Below are 22,795 nucleotides of genomic sequence, written 5' to 3'. Positions count from 1 at the left end.
CATGCTTAGAGGGAAATTTATAGCATTGAAAGCATGTATTAAAAAAGGAGACAATTCTAAAATCAATAATGCAAACTTCCAGCTTTGGAAATTAAAAAAAGAAGGGCAAATTTATTCCAAAGTAAGCAGAAGAAAAGAAATAAATAAAAGAGCAGAAATCGATGAAATTGAAAAAAAGTCAATGAAATTGAAAACAAGAAATCAACAGAGAAAATCAACTAAATCAAAGGTTGGTTCTTTGAAAAAAATCAATAAAATTGATAAACCTCTACCCAGGTTAACTAAGAAAGAAAACAGAAGAGACAGATTACTAATATCAAAAATGAAAGAGGGGCAATCAGTACTGGTCCAATGGACATTATATAGAAATAATACAGAAATGCTATGAACAACTCAATGCCCACAAATGTGAAAACTTACATGAAAATGGACCAATACCTTGAAAGATACAATTGATCAAAACTCATGTAATCTGAATAGGCCCATATCTATTAAAGAAATTGAATCAACTGAATCAATATTTAATACCTTCCAAAACAGAAAGGACTAGGCCCAGTTTGGTTCATCAGTGAATTCTACCAAACATTTAAGGAATCAATTATACAAATTCTCTATAATTTCTTTCACAAAATAGTAGAGGAACACTTCCAAACTCATTCTATGAGGCCAGCCTTTCTATTTTTCCTAATATTTATTTATTTATTTATTTATTTATTTATTTATTTATTTGGCTGTATCGGGTCTTAGTTGCAGCATGCAGGATCTTTGTTGTGGCATGTGGAATCCTTGGTTGCAGTGCACGGGTTCTTTGTTGCGGCACGCAGGCTTCTCTCTAGTTGTGGCACTCGGGCTCCAGAGTGTGCAGGCTCAGTAGTTGCGGTGCGTGGGCTCTCTAGTTGTGGCAGACGGGCTCTAGAGCGCACAGGCTCAGTAGTTGCAAAGCATGGGCTTACTTGCCCCATGGCATGTGGGATCTAGTTCCCTGACCAGGGATCAAAACCATGTCATGTCCCCTGCACTGGAAGGTAGATTCTTAACCACCAGACCACCAGGGAAGTCCCGAGGCCAGCCTTAATACCAAAACCAGAAAAATACATTACAAAAAAAGAAAACTACACAATATCTCTTATGAACATAGGTGCAAATATTCTCAACAGAATCAAATCCAACAAAGTATAAAAAGAATTATATATCATAAACAAGTGAGACTTATTTCAAACAAGCAATGATGGTTAAGCATTTGAAAAATCCATTAATGTCAACAAGTTAAAGAAGAAATATGAAATGGTCATATCAATAGATGTGGAAAAAGCATCTGACAAAACCCAAAAGCCATTTATGATTTTTTTTAAACTCTCAGAAAACTAGGAATAGAGGGGAATATTTTCAATTTGATTAAGAATATCTACAATAAACCTACAGCCAACATCACACTTAATGGCGAGAAACCATATGCTTTGATGCTAAGATTGAGAACAAGCAAGAATGTTCCCTCTCATCACTCCTATTCAACCTCATACTGGAAGTCCTAGATAATGCAATGAGACAAGAAAAGGAAATAAAAGGGATACGGATTGGGAAGGAAAAAATAAAACCTTTATTTGAGATGACATAATTGTCTATGTAGGAAATCCCAGAGATGAATTTGAATTAAAAAAAAAAAAAAAAAAAAAAACAAACTTCCTTGAACTAATAAGCAATTATAGCAACAGTGCAGGAAACAAGATGCATATACAAAAATTAATTGCTTTCTTACATGAAGGTAAAGAACTATTAGAATTTGAAATTAAAAACACAATACCATTTACATTAGCACTGAAAAAATTAAATACTTATGTAAAAGTCTTTAAAAATGTATAAAATCTATATGAAAAGAACTATAAAACGCCAATGAAAGATATCAAAGATCTAAATAAATAGATATTCCATGCACATGAATAGGAAGACTCAATACTGTTAAGATGTCAGTTCTTCCCAACTTGATCTACAGAATCAACACAATTCCAATCAGTATGCCAGCAAGTTATTGTGTGGATTTCGACAGACTGATTCTAAATTTTAAATAGAAAGGTGAAAGATCCAGAATAGCCAATACAATATTAAAGAACAAGCTCAGAGAACTGATACTACCACCTTAAAGACTTACTGTAAAGCTACAGTAACCAAGACAGCATGGTATTGACCAAAAAACAGACAAATAGATCAACAGAACAGAATAGATAGCTGAGAAAATGATCCACACAATGTAATCAATTAATTTCTAACAAAGGAACAATGGCAATTCAATGGAGAAAGGCTAATCTTCAACAAATGACACTAAAACAACTGGCCACTCGTGTATGAAGAAATAAACAGAGACACAAATCTTATACCTTTCACAAAAATTCACTGAAAATGGATCACAGATCTAAATGTAAATTGCAAAACTATAAAATTCCTAAAAGATAACATAAGAGATAATCTAGGTGACCTTCAGTTGAACAATTACTTCTTAGATATAATACCTAAAGCACAATCCATGAAGGAAAAATTGAAATTTGGGCTTCATTAAAATTAGAACTGCTCTGTGAAAGATACTGTTAAAAGAATGAAAAGTTAAGACACAGACTAGAAAAAACTCTTTGCAAAACACATATGTGATAAAGGACTGGTATCCAAAATATACAATCAACTCTTAAAACTAAAAAGCAAGAAAACAAACAATTTTAAAAATGAGAGAGATAACTGATGAACTCATAAAAGTGCTAACAAAAGATCAAGATGAAAAAAAAAAAAAAAAAATTAATTACATGGGACTGAGTGAACTGATGAGGATGAGTATAATTTTTGTGACTTTCTGTCTGAATTTAAAAAAAAAAAATCCCACAAGGACTCAGAGGCAAAGAATATACAAATCAATTTTCACTGCAAAGTAAAGGAGCTGTTACAGTGGAGGATTACTGGACTGAATGTCAATATTATGACATAGTGTGAGTGTGCTTCGTGTTTGGTAATTGCAATCATTGTTGCTTTTGTTGTGGTCATCCATGTACAATACTTGGTGTCTGTCTATTTATCCCTTGTAAAAATAAAATACAGTGTGTGTGTGTGAAAAAAAAAAAAAAATGAGAGAATTTCCTGGTGATCTGGTGGTTAGGACTCGACGCTTTCACCGCTGTGGGCCCAGGTTCAATCCCTGGTTGGGGAACTAAGATCCCACAAGCCATGCAGCACAGCCAAAAAGAAAAAATGAGCCAAAAATGTGAACACACGCTTCACCAAAGAAGATATACAGATGACAAATATGCATATGAAAAGAAGCTCACCAAAACATGTCATCAGGGAATTACAAGGTAAAACAAAGAGATACTACTACATACCTATTAGAATGGCTAAAACCCAAAACACTGACTACCCCAAATGTTGGCCAGGATGTGGAATAACAGGAAATCTCATTAGTTGCTGGTGGAAACGCAAAATGGTACAACCATTTTGGAAGATGCTTTGGCAATTTCTGACAAAACTAAACATACTCTTAACATACAGTCTAGCAACTGCACTCCTTAGTATTTACCCAAATAAGTTGGAAACTTCTGTCCACACCAAAATCTGCACATTAATGTTTAGTGCAGCTTTATTCATAATTGCGAAAACTTTAAAGTAAACCAAGATGTCTTTCAATAGATGATAAAGAAACTGTGGTACACCCACATAATGGAGTATCATTCAGCAATAAAAACAAAGGACAGTGGGGGAGTCTGTGCATGTGTAGGGGCAGGGGATATACGGGAACTGTCTGTATTTTCTGCTCAATTTAGCTGTGAACCTAAAGTTACTCTAAAAAATAGTCTTTCTAAAAAAAAAAAAATTTTTTTTAAAGAAACGAGCTAACAAGCCACAAAAAGACACTCTGATGAACATAAAAGCATACAGCTAAGTGAAAGAAGCCAATCTGAAAAGGCTGTATGATTCCAAGTATATGACAATATGATTTAAAAAAAAAAATATGGGGACTTCCTTGATGGCACAGTCATTAAGAATCCACCTGCCAATGCAGGGGACACGGGTTCGAGCCCTGGTCCAGGAAGATCCCACGTGCCGCAGAGCAACTAAGCCCGTGCGCCACAACTACTGAGCCTGTGCTCTAGAGCCCACGAGCCACAACTACTGAGCCTGCGAGCCACAACTACTGAAGCCCGTGCACCTAGAGCCCATACTCACAACAAGAGAAGCCACCACAATGAGAAGCCCGCGCACCACAATGAAGAGTAGCCCCCACTCGCCACAGCTAAAAGAAAGCCCGAGCGCAGCAACGAAGACCCAACGCAGCCAGAAATAAATAAATAAATAAATAAAATTTTAAAACTACGGAGCTTTTCACGCAGATGGCGCCAAAGGCAAAGAAAGAAGCCCCTGCACCTCCCAAAGCCAAAGCCAAAGCCAAAGCAAAAGCTTTGAAGGCCAAGAAAGCACTGTTGAAAGGTATTCACAGCCACAAAAAAAAGAAGATCTGGACGTGGTGACCTTCCGACGGCCCAAAACACTGCAGCTCAAGAGGCAGCACAAATATCCTCAGAAGAACACCCCTAGAAGAAACAAGCTTGACCACTATGCCATCATCAAGTTCTCCCTCACCACCAAGTCAGCCATGAAGAAAATAGAAAACAACAACACACTGGTGTTCATTGTGGATGGCAAGGCCAACAAACACCAAATTAAACAGGCTGTGAAGAAGCTCTGACGTTGACATGGCCTGATGGAAAGAAGAAGGCATATGTTCTACTGGCTCCTGACTATGATGCTTTGGAGTAGCCAACAAAATTGGGATCATCTAAACTGAGTCCAGCTAGCTAATTCAAAATATAAAAGTTTTCACTGTAAATAAAAAACTATAGAGATATTAAAAAGATCAGTGGAGAACAAGAAATTTTTAGAACAGTGAAATTATCCTGAATTACACTGTAATAGTGGATACACCTCATCATACATTTCTCAAAACACACAGAATATACTATACAAAAAGTGAACCCTAATATAAACTACGGACTTCAGTTAATAATATATCAGAGGTGTTCCAGTTCACGATGATGATGTAGGTAGTGTCCTGAATTCACTTCCTCCCATGGACACACCAAATCTACAGCTACATACATACAGAACAACTCCCTCTGAAAGAAATCCAGAAACTAACTGAGCAACTCTTATCACACAAATGAGAAAAAACCCACATCAAAACTGGTAGGAGGGGCTTCCCTGGTGGTGCAGTGGTTGAGAATCCGCCTGCCGGTGCAGGGGACATGGGTTTGATCCCTGGTCCGGGAAGATCCCACATGCTGTGGAGCAACTAAGCCTGTGCACCACAACTACTGATCCTGTGCGCCTAGAGGCCGTGCTCCGCAACGAGAAGCCACTGCAATTAGAAGCCCGCGCACCACAACGAAGAGTAGCCCCCGCTCGCCGCAACTAGAGAAAGCCTGCGCGCAGCAAGGAAGACCCAACACAGCCAAAAGTAAATAAATAAATTTATAAAAAAAACTGGTAGGAGAGGCTGAGACATAACCTCTCCATAAACACCATCCCCAGCAGATCGGAACACAGCCAGAAAGGAACTCACAACTCCCAGCTTTTCCCTAAGGAGCAATGGGTTTGCACCCCACATTTGGCACCCCAACTTTTAAGATTATCACCAAGGAGATAGGCCCCCAAAACATCTAGCTTTAAAAGGCAACAGAACTTGCATCTAAATATAAGACCCATAAGGCTTTGGCATATTAAGACACAGTTCTTAAAAGGCTCACATGGACTCACCATGGCTAACCCTCCAGGACCCAGAATAGAGGCAGCAGACTAAAATGCACCCAGTCTTTCTATAAAAGAGGCCTATTTGTTTATCTCAAAATCTGCAGTATGAAGGGCAGGCTTCTAATTTAACATGCATCCCAGGTCCAACTGCAACACTCTCCAGAGACCATGGAGGCAGGTAGGCACCATCTCTGAGCTCTCCCTCTACCTCCAGGTTGCCCTTATCTCCCAAAAAAGAGCTTATGCACAAGACTGGCACACCAGTTTTTGCAGCTGCTGCCCAGGGGATACCCCTTAATCACCTGGCTCTGGTGGCCAATGGGGCATATGCTCGTAAGTCCCACAGGACTAAACCTAAGAGCAGAACAGTTTTTAACCAGCTATCCCCCCAGGTTACAGCATGGAGCAAACAAACAGAAACACCTGTCTGCCAGCCTTACTCTGAAAGAGGTATAGCTGTGTACTTTTTTTTTTTTTTTTTTTTGGCTGCGTTGGGTCTTTGTTGCTGCACACGGGCTTTTTCTCTAGTTGCAGCGAGCAGGGGCTTCTCCTTGTTGCAGTGCACGGGCTTCTCACTGCAGTGGCTTCTCTTTGTTGCGGAGCATGGGCTCAGTAGTTGTGGCTTGTGGGCTCTAGAGCACAGGCTCAGGAGTTGTGGTGCATGGGCCTAGTTGCTCCACGGCATGTGGGATCCTCCCGGACCAGGGCTCGAACCCACGTCCCCTGCATTGGCAGGCGGATTCTTATCCACTGCACCACCAGGGAAGTCCCTAGCTGTGTACTTTAAAAGCTGCTGCCTGGGGTTCTGGCTTCCAATCAGCCTGCATCTAGGTGCTAAGATCCTCCCCCTTGGGATACAGACAGGTCTTGTCACACTCTCAACTACTGGAAGCCACTAAAAACAAAGAAGACTGCTTGGACAATCACAGAGGTCTAAGAAACAACGAAGGGTTAGGACAGGATTAAAGGATAAGGTTCAGGTCCTATATAAGATCAGTCCTTCAAGACTGAGAGAGGTGGCTGTTTTATCTAATGCATGGAAACTAACCAGAGAATGAAGGAAAATAAAGCAGAAAAATACATTACAAATGAAAGAACATGATAAAACCTCAGAAAAAAACACCTTAATGACTGGAAATAAGTGATCTACCTGATAAATAGTTCAAAAAATTAGTCATAAAGATGCTCACCAAAGTCAAAAGACCAATGCATGAACAAAATGAAAATTTCAACGAAAAGAAAGTACCAAACAAATCACAGAACTGAAGAATATTAATAATTGAACTGAAAAATTCAACAGAGAGATCAACAGTAAGCTAGATGACATGAAAGAAAGGATCAGTGAACTCGAAGACAGGGCAGTAGAATTCATCCAATCAAAGGATCAAAAAAAGAATAAAAAGAGTGAGCATATACTAAGGGACTTATAAGACAACATAAAGGAGAACAATACTCACATAATAGGAGTACCAAAAAGAGAAGGCGGGGCAGAAAACTTATTTAAAGAAATACTGGTTGAAAACTTCCCTAACCTGCGGAAGGAAACCAACATCCGCAGTCAGGAAGCCCAGAAAGTTCCAAATTAGATGCATCTATAGAGACCCACACCAAGACACATTATAATTAAATTGTAAAACGTTAAAGACGAGGAGACAATCTAAAAAGCAACAAGAGAAAAAACAACTTCTTATATACAAGCGAACCCCCATAAGACTATCAGCAGATTTTTCAGCAGAAACTATACAGGCCAGAAGGGAGTGTTTCAATATATTCAAAGTGCTGAAAGAAAAAAAAACTGCCAACCAAGGACACTCTACCCAGCAAAGTTGTCCTCCAAGACTGAAGGAGAGATAAAGAGCTCCAGACAAGCAAAAGGTAAAGTTCCAGACAAACACCACTAGACCTGCCACACATGAAATGTTGAAGGGCTTTCCTTAAACCAAAAAGGGAACTAATTAGTTACAAGAAAACTAATTTCATTTATATGAAAGTATAAATCAGAGTGGAAATAAGTGACTAGAGACTAAAGAGATAATAGGAAAGATCAATGAAACTAAGAGCTGTTTTTTGAAAAGATAACCCAAAAATGGCCTTTAGCTAGGCACAACAAGAAAAAAGGAGAGAGAACTCACAAAACAAAAACATCAGAAATAGAGAGGAGATATGACTACTGATCACAGAACTATAAAGGATCATAAGAGACTACTCTGAATTATACTCCAACAAATTGGACAACCTATAAGAAATGAATAAATTTCTAGAAACATAACCTACTAAGACTGAATCATGAAGAAACAGAAAATATGAACAGAACAATTACTAGTAACAAGACTGAATCAGTAATCAAAAACCTCACAACAAACAAAAGTCCAGGACCAGATGGATTCCCTGGTGAAGTCTATCAAACATTTAAAGAAGAATTATTACTAATCCTTCTCAAACTCTTCCAAAAAACAGAGGAGGAGGAAACACTCCCGAACTCATTTTATGAGGCCATCATTACCCTAATACCAAAACCAGACAAGGACACTACAAGAGAATTACAGGCCAATATCCCTGATGAACACAGATGCAAAAATCCTCAACAAAATATTAGCAAACTAAATTCAACAACACATTAAAAGGTTCACACACCATGAACAAGTCAGATTTATTCCACGGATGCAAAAATGGTTCAACATCCACAAATCAATCAATGTGATACATCACATTCATCAAATGAATGATGAAATCATATCATCATATCAAAAGATGCAGAAAAAGCATTTGGCAAAATTCAACATCCATTCACAATAAAAACTCTCAACAAGGCAGGTATAGAGGGAACGTGCCTCAATTATGTATGACAGGACATGTATAACAGGCCCACAGCTCATGTCATACTCAACAGTAAAAAGCTGAAAGCTTTTCCTCTAAGATCAGGAACAAAACAAAGATGGCCACTCTCACCACTTTTATTCAACAGAGTACTAGAAGTCCTAGCCAGAGCAATTAGGCAAGAAAAAGAAATAAAAAGTATCCAAATTCGAAAAAAAGTAAAACTGTCTCTATTTGCAGATGACAAGATATCATACATAGAAAACCCTAAAGATCACACCAAACAAACTGTTACAACTAATCAACGAATTCAGTACAGTTGCAGGATACAAAATCAACATACAAAAAACAACTGCATTTCTACACACTAACAATAAACTACCTGAAAGAGAAATTAAGAAAACAATCCCATTTACAACTGCAGTAAAAAGAATAAAATATCTAGGAATAAACAACCCATTCACTGAAAACTGTAAGACACTGATGAAAGAAATTGAAGAGATACAAATAAATGGAAACATATGCCATACTCATGGACTGGAAGAATGAATAATGATAAAATGGCCATACTAACCCAAAGCAACTTACAGATTCATGCAATCCCTATCAACATTCCAACAGTATTTTTCACAGAAATGGAACAATCTTAAAATTTGTTTGGAACCACAAAAGACCCTGAATAGCCAAAGCAATCTTAAGAAGAACAAAGCTGGAGACACCACACGTCCTGATTTCAAACTATATTACAAAGCTATAGTAATCAAAACAGTATGGTACTGGCATAAAAACACAAAAATAGATCAACTGAACAGACGAGAGAGCCCAGAAATAAATCTACACATATATGGTCAATTAATTTGTGATAAAGAACCCAAGAATATACAGTTGGGAAAAGACAGTCTCTTCAATAAATTATGCTGGGAAAACTGAACAGCCATATGCAAAAGAATGAAACAGGACGACTATCTTACACCATACACAAAAATCAACTCAAAATGGACTGACTGACTTGAACATAAAACCTGAAACTATAGAACTCCTAAAAGATAACATAAAGGGTAAGCTCCTTGATATCAGTGTCTTAACAATGATTTTTTGGATCTGACACCTAGGCAAAGGCAATAAAAACGAAATAAACAAGTAAGACTACATCAACCTAAAAATGTCTGCACAGCAAAGGAAACCATCAACAATATGAAAAACCAATCTACAGAATTGGAGAAATTATTTCTGAAACATATAACTGATAGGAGGCTAACATCCAAAATATATAAAGAACTCATACAACTCAATAGCAAAAACAAAAGATCTAATTTAAAAATGGGCAGATCTGAATAGACATTTTTCCAAAGAAGACATACATATGGCCAACAGGTACATGAAAAGGGGCTCAACATCACTAAACACCATGGAAATGCAAATCAAAACCACAATGAACTACCTCCTCACACCTGGTAGAATGGCCATTATCAAAAAGACAAGACATAAAAAGAGGAGGCAAGGATGAGGAGAGGGACTTCCCTGGTGGTCCAGTGGTTAAGAATCCACCTTGTGGAACTTCCCTGGTGGCGCAGTGGTTAAGAATCCGCCTGCTAATGCAGGGGACACGGATTCAATCCCTGGTCCAGGAAGATCCCACATGCCGCGGAGCAACTAAGCCCATGTGCCACAACTACTGACTCTGCACTCTAGAGCCCACGAGCCACAACTACTGCAGCCCAGGTGCCTAGAGCCCATGCTCCGCAACAATAGAAGCCACCACAATGAGAAACCTGCCCACTGCAACAAAGAGTAGCCCCTGCTAGCCACAACTAGAGGAAAAAGCCCGCACGCAGCAATGAAGACCCAACGCAGCCATAAATAAATAAATATATTAATTTATAAATTTATTTAAAAAAAAAGAATCCACCTTCCAATGCAGGGGACGCAGGTTTGAGCCCTGGTCGGGGAGCTAAGATCCTACATGCTGTAGGACAGCTAAGCCTGTGCGCCGCAACTAATGAGCACGCATGCTCTGGAGCCTGCGCGTCACGAGAGAGCCTACATGCTACAACTACTGAGCCCGCGCGCCACAACTAGAGAGAAGCCCGTGTGCTGCAACAGAAGATCCCGCGTGCCACAACTAAGACCTGACACAGCCAAATAAATATTTCAAAAGAAAAAAAAGGATGAGGAGAAAATGGAACCCTTGTGCACTGCTTGCGGGAATGTAAACTGGTAGAGACGCTATGGAAAATAGTATGGAGGTTCCTCAAAAAAATTTTTAAAAACCACCATATGATCCAGCAATTCCATTTCCACTTCTGGGTATTTTTCCTTAGAAAACAAAATCACTACCTGAAAAAAAAATTATCGGCAACTCCACTTTCACTGCAACATTATTTACAATAGCCAGGACGTGTAAACAATCTAAGTGTCCATCAATGGATGAATGGATAAACAAAATGTGGTATGTGTATATATATATATATACACACACATATATACATACACACACACTTTAATGGAATGTTATTCAACCATAAAAAAAGAAGGAAATCTTGCCATTAGCAATAACATGGGTAGACTGTCAGGGCATTATACTATGTGAAATAAGTCAGACAGAGAAAAACAAACATCGTATGATCTCACCTACATGTGGAATTTTTTTTGAATCTTAATTCATTGATACAGAGAACAGATTTGTGATTGCCAGAGGCAGGGGTTGAGAGTTGGACGAAATGAGTGAAGATGGCCAAAAGGTAAAAATGTCGAGTTATAAGTCCTGGGGACATAATATACAGCATGGCGAATTAGTTAACAAAACTATACTACACATTTGAAACCTGCTAAGAGAGTAGATCTTAAAGCTCTCATCATGAGAAAAAAAAACTGTAACTATGTATGGTAATGTATGTTAACTAAACTTACTAAACTTACTGTGGCAATAATTTTGCAATTTAAATATATATCAATCATTATGGCTTTCAGAGACGGTGAAGCCGGGGGAGCTCCTGGCTGGGAGAAGGATGTCAGATCTCACTGTCCTCCCAGCCTTTCAACCCTCCTCCAAAGCCCCTAGATAAAATGGTTTGATCCCCTAAATAAATAAATAAATAAATATCATCATGTTGTACACCTAAAACTAATGCAGTGTTACATGTCAATTACATCTCACTATTAAAAAAATGTATCAGTATTTGACTCATCAATTGTAACAAATGTACCACATTAATGCAAGATGTTAATAATAAGGAAACTGTGTGTGAGGATAGGGAAGGGCAGAATGAATATATGGGTACTGTTTGTACTATCCCTTCAATTTTTTGGTAAACCTGAAACAACTCTAAAAAATAGTCTATTATTTTAAAAAATAAGTAAACTGACAGCAGCAAGTGCTGGTAAAGTTACAGAGCATCCAGAAATCCCATACATTGCTGGTGGGAATGTAAAATGGTATTCTGGAAATCAGTTTGGCAGTTAAACATACACTTACATATGACTCAGGAATCCCACTCATAGGTATTTGCCCTAGACAAATTAAAAAACTTCTGCTCACAAAAAAGACCTATATACAAATATGTATAGCATCTTTATTCCTAACTGCCAAAAACTGTAAACAACCCATATGTCCTTCAGTGGTTAATGTGGGAATGGATAAACAAACTATCGATATATACAACATGGATGAATCTCAATGGCATTATACTGTGTGAAAAAGCCACTCTCAAAACATTAAAAAATTACATACTCCATGATTGCATTCATGTGACATCCTGGAAAATACAGAACTACAGGTAGAGAAAACAACAATGTTACCATGGGTTAGGGATGGGGATAGGAAGTAACTACAAAGGGGACAGCACCAGGGAATTTTTTGGAGTGATAGAACTGTACGGTATCTTCACTGTGATGATAGTCATATGAGTCTACACAGATCTTGTAACTCATAGGACTGTAAACCAAGAAAAAAAACCGATAAATAAATACAAATACACACACACACACCCCTTTATAACGGTGGTGGCTGCAAAAATGTATACCTTTGTCAAAATTCAGAGAACACTTAAAATGGATTAATTTAATTATATGTAAATTAATTGCCAATAAAATATATTTTTAAAAGGGCAAAAAATATGAACAGACACTTCACAAAAAAAGAAAACATACAACAGCTAATCAACATATGAAAATATTTTAACACCATTAGTCACCAGGGCAAAGCAAATTAAAACCATTAAAACCAATCCCAGGGCTTCCCTGGTGGCGCAGTGGTTGAGGGTCTGCCTGCCAATGCAGGGAACACGGGTTCGAGCCCTGGTCTAGGAAGATCCCACGTGCCGCGGAGCAACTAGGCCCATGAGCCACAATTACTGAGCCTGCGTGTCTGGAGCCTGTGCTCCGCAACAAGAGAGGCTGCGATGGTGAGAGGCCCGCGCACCGCGATGAAGAGTGGCCCCCACTTGCCGCAACTAGAGAAAGCCCTCCCACAGAAACGAAGACCCAGCACAGCCATAAATAAATAAATAAATAAATAAATAAATAAAATTAAAAAAAAAAACCAATCCCAAAAGTCCATCAACAGAAGAATTAGATAAATAAACTGTGTTATACTCATATAACAGAATATTACTTAGCAGTAAAAAGAAACAAACTGGGCTTCCCTGGTGGCACAGTGGTTAAGAATCTGCCTGCCAATGCAGGAAACACAGTTTCGAGCCCTGGTCCAGGAAGATCCCACATGCCATGGAGCAACTAAGCCCATGCACCACAACTACTGAGCCTGCACTCTAGACACTACAAGCCACAACTACTGAGCCCACATGCCAAAACTACTGAAGCCCACGTGCCTAGAGCCTGCACTCTGCAACAAGAGAAGCCACCACGATGAGAAGCCCACGCACCACAACAAAGAGTAGCCCCCGCTCACAGCAACTGCTGATAGATAGAAAACAGGAATGAGTTTCAACAACATTTGACTAAGCAAAAGAAGGCAAACACAAAAGAGTATAATACACTATACGAATAGGCAAAACTATCTTACAAATATAGAAATCAGAAAATTGATTGTCAGGAACAGCGTGGGAATAGGGACAGCGGGCAAAGAGAAGATACAATGGTAAGGGGCATAAGGGAACTTTCAAGGCACACAACAACGCTCTATTTCACTGAGATATTGGTTGCATATGTTACATTAGTCAAAGCTCATCCAATTATACACCTAAGATCTGTGCAGCCTGCTTTATATAATTGTATCTCAGTTAATATCAAAAATAAACAAGTAAGTTAAAATTCTGCTAAAGATTATGGAGAGTGGCATTTATCCCTTTTTCTTTCATTGAAACCTACGGCGTGTGGGAGTATCAACAAAGCAAGATTTTGGTACTGCCTCAAACCCTACAAACTATGAAGCACACTTAACACATACCGTTAAGTCTAAAGCAACATGGGAGCAAGGTAAAGCTGACACATTTGCCACTTCAAATCTCAAACAGGATGTAGATTTTCCAAAAGTTAAGTATCACTATCTTAAGGAACACATGCAACTAGAGTGGGAAACTAGTCATAGGAAAAGAAAATATGTCTCTGAGGAGGCCTTGTTTCACTCAGTGGATAGAGAGAAATAGGAGAAAATAAGCCATTACTTCTCAGGAGAAGGAGATTGCTGAAATGAAAAGGAGTTAAGGAAAGAGAAGACGGCAGGTTATATAACATAGAGACTTAATACCAAAAGAGCTCTCTGGGGACTTCCCTGGTGGCACAGTGGTTAACAATCCGCCTGCCAATGTAGGGGACATGGGTTCAAGCCTGGTCCGGGAAGATCCCACATGCCACGGAGCAACTACTAAGTCCATGTACAACAACTACTGAGCCTGCGCTCTAGAGCCCATGAACCACAACTACTGAGCCCTCATGCCACAACTACTGAAGCCCACATGCCTAGAGCCCATGCTCCACAACAAGAGAAGCCACTGCAGTGAGAAGCACGCACACCGCAACAAAGAGTAGCCCCCACTCACCGCAACTGGAGAAAGCCCGCACGTAGCAACAAAGACCCAACGCAGCCAAAAATAAATAAATAAAATAAATAAATTTATTTTTAAAAAAAGAGCTCTCTGGTGATCCACGTCTGCCTCTTGAAGGCCAAATACTAAAGGAAGATTATATGACCCAAGGGTAAAGGAAAAAACACATTTAGTAAGATACTTCTTAAGAAAACAAACCCAACAAAAAGCATCCATCTACTTCCAAGAGACTGTGTGTGTGTGTGTGTGCGTGTGTGTGTGTGTGTGTGTGTATTTAAAATGATATATATATCTTATTTTTACTCCATTCAGTATTCTAAAACATAAAGTAAAATATATAAATGCAGAGATAAAATTTTCTTAAAATAATGTATTTTGGGGACTTCCTTGGTGGTCCAGTCGTTAAGAATCTGCCTTCCAATGCAGGGGAAGCAGGTTCAATCCCTGGTCCAGGAACTAAGATCCCACATGCCATGGGGCAAGTAAGCCTACGTGCTGCAACTACTGAGCCATGTGTCACAACCAGAGAGCCCACGGACCGCAACGAAAGATTCCACCAAAACTAAGACCCAATGCAACCAAAAATAAACAAATAAATATTTTAAAAAAAGAAAGCTTAAAAAAATAATAATGTATTTTTTTTCTTCTACTGGCAACAATTTTACTGCCTGATAATATCCAGTACTAGTAAACCTGTAGAAATATGGGAGCTCTCAATGGTGGCAATATAAATTGGTGCAAATCTTCTGTGAGACAATTTTGCAATATTCATTAAAATTTAATATACAAACTTCCTTAGACCCAGTAATCCCACTCAAAAATGGTTCCCTGTTTACGAAAAATGAAGGTCTTGCAATATTGTTTCTGTCAGCAAAACTCTAGAAACAACCAAATTGTCTAATATCAGTGTACTAAGTGAATAAATTATTGTATATAGTATATTTTTGGAGTATTGCAAAGCCAATAAAAAATGCATAAAAGAGATAGATCTAAATGTGTTAAAATAGAAGAAAAAAATTTAACAATATTACTAACTAAAAACAGCAAAACACAGAACAAGACGTATTTCATGATCCCTCTTAAGCAATGATCAAAAAATAATATAGAGTCGTATGGGGGCAATATGCTTTCTTTTCCTTGAAAGGAATGAAAAAAAACTGTCAGTAGTGACTGCATTTAGGAAATAGCCCCATTTATTATTTCCCTTTTTTGTACCCTGTATAAAAAGCAAATGCATTATTTAATTATTAAATTTTTAAATAATGTTAGGGAATTCCTTGGCGGTCTAGTGCTTAGGACTCCGTGCTTTCACTGCTGAGGGCATGTGTTCAATCCCTGGTCAGGGAACTAAGATCCTGCAAGCCATGCAGCGCGGCCAAAATAAATAAATATATAAATAATGTTAAAGCAACTAATATTAACAACAAATCTTTCCTCTGAGAACAAGTTATAATAAATGGTTAATTTTTCTTGTCTGTAACATAAAAACACATATATTCAAGGTGACTTAAAGTCTGTTATCCTAAAATTCTCCTGTTATAAGCTGAACTGTCTCTGCCAAAATTCATATGTTGACGTCCTAACCTTTAATATGACTGTATGTGGCGATAGGGCCTTTACGTAGGTAATGAAGTTTAAATGAGGTCATAAGGGTGGGACCCTAATCCTATAAGACTAGTGTCCTTATAAGAAGAGGAAGAAACTCCAGGGATGTGGGTGCACAGAAGAGAGACCATATGAGGACACAGCAAGAAGATAGCCATCTGTAAGCCAAGTAAAGAGGCCTTAGTGAAATGAACCCTGCCAGCACCTTGATTTGGACTTCCAGCCTCCAGACCTGTGATAAAATAACTTTCTGTTGTTTAAGTCATCTGACCTGTGGTCTTTTGTTATGTTAGCCCTAGTAGACTAATACGTATATCCTCAAACGGAGAATTAGAAAATCTTAGAAAAATTCTATTTTTAAAACCTTGACCATGAGGTGTGCCAGTCAAGAAAAAGAAAACTTATAAAGTGCTATCTTAAGCTTTATTCATGAGAACTCAATAGTAATGCTTAATAGTGATAAAATTAGTCCAGATTTATAATCAGGATATCTTTTAGGATATAGTTGTGTTGGGCTGGGATGAATTGGGAGATTGAGATTGACATCTGGGTCAATCTATTTCATACGCCGCTGCGTATGAAATAGATAACTAGTGAGGACCTGCTGTATAGCACAGGGAACTCTACTTGGTGCTCTGTGGTGACCTGGATGGGAGGAAATCCAAAAGGGAGGGGATATGTGTATACATATGGCTGGTTCACTTTGCTGTGCAGCAGGAGCTAGCACAACATTGTAAAGCAACTGTACCCCAATAAAAAATAAATATTTAAAATAAAAAAAAAAATATATATATATATATATACACACACACACATATAGTTGTGTCACCCTTTAAGATGTACCCTCTCAAATTTACAAAATGGAGAAAAGAGCAAAGGATTCTAATAAGCTTAATATTCTCATAAATTTAAAATACAATATATATTACAATAATGAGATTTAAATTCATGAAGGAAACAACCATGCATAATAAGATGTTCTTAGATTTAAACTGAAAAAGACCCTAACCTCAAAGCATCACTTCAACATCTGCCAGAAATAAATTTAAAACCTGCAATTAGAAAACAAAAAAAAAAGGACATATAAGAAAACTAAAATTCAGCTTTATTAAATTATTTTAACCATACCAAGTAACACCACATACTTAAAAGGAAATAGTTTTTATTTACCCCCTGCAAAGAAAGATCCCAGCGTTCTGAGCTTCTGAGTTTGGACAGTGGTGACTTAACACAAACATCCTCTGGTTTTGCATTTAACATCTTTTTTATCTGAAACCAAAATGAGAAAATAACCAGTTTAACTGAAATATAAATAAGAGCTGAATGAGCTAACAGAACCATTATATTACTTGCATTAATATTTCGGTATTAGTTTTAAAGAGTGATAAATTCAGTGCTTGGTTTATAGGCAGTCGAATATAATTTTATAAAAAGCCTCTCTCATTCAGTAAAAAAGTAGATAAAGTATCACAATAACTTTTTTTTTTAACATCCTTATTGCAGGATATTTGCTTTACATTCTTGTGTTACTTTCTGCTATAAAACAGTGATCAGCTATACGTATACATATCCCCTCCCACCTTGTGTCTCCCTCCCACCCTCCCTATCCCACCTGTCTAGGTGGTCACAATGCACCAAGCTGGTCTCCCTGTGCTATGCGGTTGCTTCCGACTAGCTGTCTATTTTACATTTGGTAGTGTATATATGTCAACGCCACTCTCTCACTTCGTCCCAGTCTACGCTTCCCCTTCCCTGTGTCCTCAAATCCATTCTCTACGTCTGTCTTTTTTCCTGTCCTGCCCCTAGGCTCTTCGGACATTTTTTTCTTAAACTTTCTATATATATATGTGTTAGCATACGATATTTGTTTTTCTCTTTCTGACTTACTTCACTCTATGACAGACTCTAGGTCCATCAACCTCACTACAAATAACTCAATTTCGTTTCTTTTTACGGCCAAGTATTATTCTATTGCGTATATGTGCCACATCTTCTTTATCCATTCATCTGTCTATGGACACTTAGGTTTCTTCCATGTCCTGGCTATTGTAAATAGAGCTACAATGAAGATTGTGGTACATGACTCTTTTTGAATTATGGTTTTCTCAGGGTATATGCCCAGTAGCAGGACTGCTGGGTCATATGGTAGTTCTATTTTTAGTTTTTTAAGGAACCTCCATACTGTTCTCCATAGTGGCTGTATCAATTTACATTCCCACCAACAGCGCAGGAGGGTTCCCTTTTCTCCACACCCTCTCCAGCATTTATTGTTTGTAGATTTTTTGATGATAGCCATTCTGACTGGTGTGAGGTGATACCTCATTGTAGTTTTGACTTGCATTTCTCTAATGATTAGTGATGTTGAGCATCTTTTCATGTGTTTGTTGACAATCGGTATACATTCTAAGGAAAAATGTGTATTTAGGTCTTCCGCCCATTTTGGATTGCTTTGTTTGTTTTTTTGATATTGAGCTGCATGAGCTGCTTGTATATTTTGAAGATTAATCCTTTGTCAGTTGCTACGTTTGCAAATATTTTCTCCCATTATGAGGGCTGCCTTTTCATCTTATGGTTTCCTTTGCTGTGCAAAAGCTTTTATGTTTCATTAGATCCCGTTTGTTTATTTTTGTTTTTATTTCCATTACTCTATGCGGTGGGTCAAAAAGGATCTTGCTGTGATTTAAGTCATAGAGTGTTCTATGTTTTCCTCTAAGAGTTTTATACTGTCTGGCCTTACATTTAGGTCTTTAATCCATTTTCAGTTTATTTTTGTGAATGGTGTTAGGGAGTGTTCTAATTTCATTCCTTTACATGTAGCTGTCCAGTTATCCCAGCACCACTTATTGAAGAGGCTGTCTTTTCTCCACTGTATATTCTTGGCTCCTTTATCAAAGATAAGGTGACCATATGTGTGTGGCTTTATCTCCGGGCTTTCTATCCTGTTCCACTGATTTATATTTGTTTTTCTGCCAGTACCATACTGTCTTAATTACTGTAGCTTTGTAGTATACTCTGAAGGCAGGGAGCCTGATTCCTCCAGCTCCGTTTTTCTTTCTCAAGATTGCTTTGGCTATTCGGAGTCTTTTGTGTTTCAATACAAATTGTGAAATTTTTTGTTGTAGTTCTGTGAAAAATGCCATTGGCAGTTGTTGGTTTTTTTTTTTTTAATTTATTATTTATTTATTTATTTTTGCTGTGTTGGGTCTTCGTTTCTATGCGAGAGCTTTTTCTACTTGCGGTGAGCGGGGGCCATTCTTCATCGCGGTGCGCAGGCCTCTCACTGTTGCGGCCTCTCTTGTTGTGGAGCACAGGCTCCAGACGCGCAGGCTCAGTATTTGTGGCTCACGGGCCTAGTTGCTCTGCGGCATGTGGGATCTTCCCAGACCAGGGCTCGATCCCGTGTCCCCTGCACTGGCAGGCAGACTCTCAACCACTGTGCCACCAGGGAAGCCTCCACTGGCAGTTTGATAGGGATTGCACTGAATCTGTAAATTGCTTTGGGTAGTATAGTCATTTTCACAATGTTGATTATTCCAATCCAAGAACATGATATATCTCTCCATCTGTTCATATCATCTTTAATTTCTTTCATCAGTGTCTTACAGTTTTCTGCATACAGATCTTTTTTCTCCTTAGGTAGGTATGTTCCTAGGTATTTTATTCTTTTTGTTGCAATGGTAAATGGGAGTGTTTCCTTAATTTCTCTTTCAGATTTATCATCATTAGTGTAAAGGAATGCAAGAGAGTTCTGTGCATTAATTTTGTATCCTGCTACATTACCAAACTCACTGATTAGCTCTAGTACTTTTCTGGTAGCATATTTAGGACTCTCTATGTATAGTATCATGTCATTTGCAAACAGTGACAGTTTTACTTCTCCTTTTCTGATTTGGATTCCTTTTATTTCTTTTTCTTCTCTGACTGCTGTGGCTGAAACTTCCAAAACTATGTTGAATAACAGTGGTGAGAGTGGGCAACCTTGTCTTCTTCCTGATCTTGGTGGAAATGGTTTCAGTTTTTCACCATTGAAAATGATGTTGGCTGTTGGTTTGTCATATATAGCCTTTATTATGTTGAGGTAGGTTCCCTCTATGCCTACTTTCTGGAGGGTTTTTATCATAAATCACTGTTGAATTTTGTGGAAAGCTTTTTCTGCATCTATTGAGATGATCATATGGTTTTTATCCTTCAGCTGGTTAATATGGTGTATCACCTTGATGGATTTGCATATATTGAAGAATCCTTGCATTCCTGGGATAAACCCCACTTGATCATGGTGTATGATCCTTTTAATGAGCTGTTGGATTCTGTTTGCTAGTATTCTGTTGAGGATTTTTGCATCTATGTTCATCTGTGATATTGGCCTGTAGTTTGATTTTTTGGGGGACACCTTTGTCTGGCTGTGGTATCAAAGTGATGGTGGACTCGTAGAATGAGTTTGGGGGTGTTCCTCCCTCTGCTATATTTTGGAAGAGTTTGAGAAGGATAGGTGTTAGCTCTTCTCCAAATGTTTGATAGAATTCACCTGTGAAGCCATCTGGTCCTGTGCCTTTGTTTGTTGGAAGATTTTTAATCACAGTTTCAATTTCAGTGCTTGTGATTGGTCTGTTCATATTTTCTATTTCTTCCTGGTTCAGTCTCAGAAGATTGTGTTTTCTAAGAATTTGTCCATTTCTTCCAGGTTGTGCATTTTACTGGCATATGGTTGCTTGTAGTAATCTCATGATCCTTTGTATTTCTACAGTGCCAGTTGTTAGCTCTCCTTTTTCATTTCTAATCCTATTGATTTGAGTCGTCTCCCATTTTTGCTTGATGAGTCTGGCTAATGGTTTATCAATTTTGTTCATCTTCTCAAAGAATCAGCTTTTAGTTTTATTGATCTTTACTATCGTTTCCTTCATTTCTTTTTCATTCATTTCGGATCTGATCTTTACGATTTCTTTCCTTCTGCTAACTTTGGGGGGTTTTTGTCCTTCTTTCTCCAATTGCTTTAGGTGTCAGGTTAGCTTGTTTATTTGAGATGTTTCTTGTTTCTTGAGGTAGGACTGTATTGCTATAAACTTCCCTCTTAGAACTGCTTTTTCTGCATCCCATAGGTTTTGGGTCGTTGTGTTTTCATTGTCATTTGTGTCTAGGTATTTTCTGATTTCCTCTTTGATTTCTTCACTGATCTCTTGGTTATTTAGTAGTGTATTGTTTAGCTTCGATGTGTTTGTATTTTTTACAGATTTTTTCCTGTAACTGATATCTAGTCTTATAGCGTTGTGGTTGAAAAAGATACTTAACATGATTTCAATTTTCTTAAACTTACCAAGGCTTGATTTGTGACCCAAGATGTGATCTATCCTGGAGAATGTTCCATGAGCACTTGAGAAGAAAGTGTATTCTGTTGTTTTCGGATGGAATGTCCTATAAGTATCAATTAAGTCCATCTTGTTTAATGTATCATTTAAACCTTATGTTTCATTTATTTTCATTTTGGATGATCTGACCATTAGTGAAAGTAGGGTATTAAAGTCCCCTACTATGATTGTGTTAGTGTCAATTTCCCCTCTTATGGCTGTTAGCATTTGCCTTATGTATTGAGGTGCTCCTATGTTGGGTGCATAAATATTTACAGTTGTTATACCTTCTTCTTGGATTGATCCCTTGATCATTATGCAGTGTCCTTCTTTGTCTCTTGTAATAGTCTTTATTTTAAAGTCTATTTTGTCTGATATGACAATTGCTACTCCAGCTTTCTTTTGATTTCCATTTGCATGGAATATCTTTTTCCATCCCCTCACTTTCAGTCTGTATGTGTCCCTAGGTCTGAAGTGGGTCTCTTGTAGACAACATATATACAGTTCTTGTTTTTGTATCCATTCAGCCAGTCTATGTCTTTTGGTTGGAGCATTTAATCCATTTACATTTAACGTAGTTATTGATATTTATGTTCCTATTACCATTTTCTTAATTGTTTTGGGTTTGTTTTTGTAGGTCTTTTCCTTCTCTTGTGTTTCCTGCCTAGAGAAGTTCCTTTAGCATTTGTTGTAAAGCTGGTTTGGTGGTGCTGAATTCTCCTAGCTTTTGCTTGTCTGTAAAGGTTTTAATTTCTCCGTCAAATCTGAATGAGATCCTGGCTGGGTAGAGTAGTCTTGGTTGTAGGTTTTCCCCTTCATCACTTAAAATATGTCCTGCCACTCCCTTCTGGCTTGCAGAGTCTCTGCTGAAAGATCAGCTGTTAACCTTATGGGGATCCCCTTGTATGTTATTTGTTGTTTTTCCCTTGCTGCTTTTAATATTTGTTCTTTGTATTTAATTTTTGATAGTTTGATTAATATGTGTCTTGGCGTGTTTCTCCTTGGATTTATCCTGTATGGGAATCTCTGCATTTCCTGGAGTTGACTATTTCCTTTCCCATATTAGGGAAGTTTTTAACTATAATCTCTTCAAATATTTTCTCAGTCCCTTTCTTTTTCTCTTCTTCTTCTGGGACCCCTATATTTTGAATGTTGGTGCGTTTAATGTTGTCCCAGAGGTCTCTGAGACTGTCCTCAATTCTTGTCATTCTTTTTTCTTTATTCTGCTCTGCAGTAGTTATTTCC

General features: G+C 38.0%; 1 protein-coding gene and 1 pseudogene across 6 annotated transcripts in view; one reads left to right on the top strand and one right to left on the bottom strand.

The window, feature by feature from the left end:
• SENP7 (SUMO specific peptidase 7) overlaps positions 1-22,795 on the bottom strand; it is a 147,704-nt gene that overhangs the window by 101,807 nt on the left and 23,102 nt on the right. For 5 of the 6 annotated variants that reach the window (XM_068546836.1, XM_068546837.1, XM_068546839.1 and 2 more), the window contains exon 3: positions 17,379-17,477. The exons of the other annotated variant lie outside the window; for it this stretch is intronic. In XM_068546836.1, the coding sequence (XP_068402937.1) occupies positions 17,379-17,477 (99 nt within the window). The remainder of the gene's footprint in view (positions 1-17,378; positions 17,478-22,795) is intronic. 6 annotated transcript variants of the gene reach the window in all.
• Positions 4,365-4,814, top strand: LOC137765783 (large ribosomal subunit protein uL23 pseudogene; annotated as a pseudogene).

Source organism: Eschrichtius robustus, chromosome 6 (assembly GCF_028021215.1).
Source record: "Eschrichtius robustus isolate mEscRob2 chromosome 6, mEscRob2.pri, whole genome shotgun sequence".
NCBI classification, from domain to species: domain Eukaryota; kingdom Metazoa; phylum Chordata; class Mammalia; order Artiodactyla; family Eschrichtiidae; genus Eschrichtius; species Eschrichtius robustus.
Note: the sequence above shows the minus strand (reverse complement) of the source record. Positions and strands in the feature narration are given on the sequence as shown.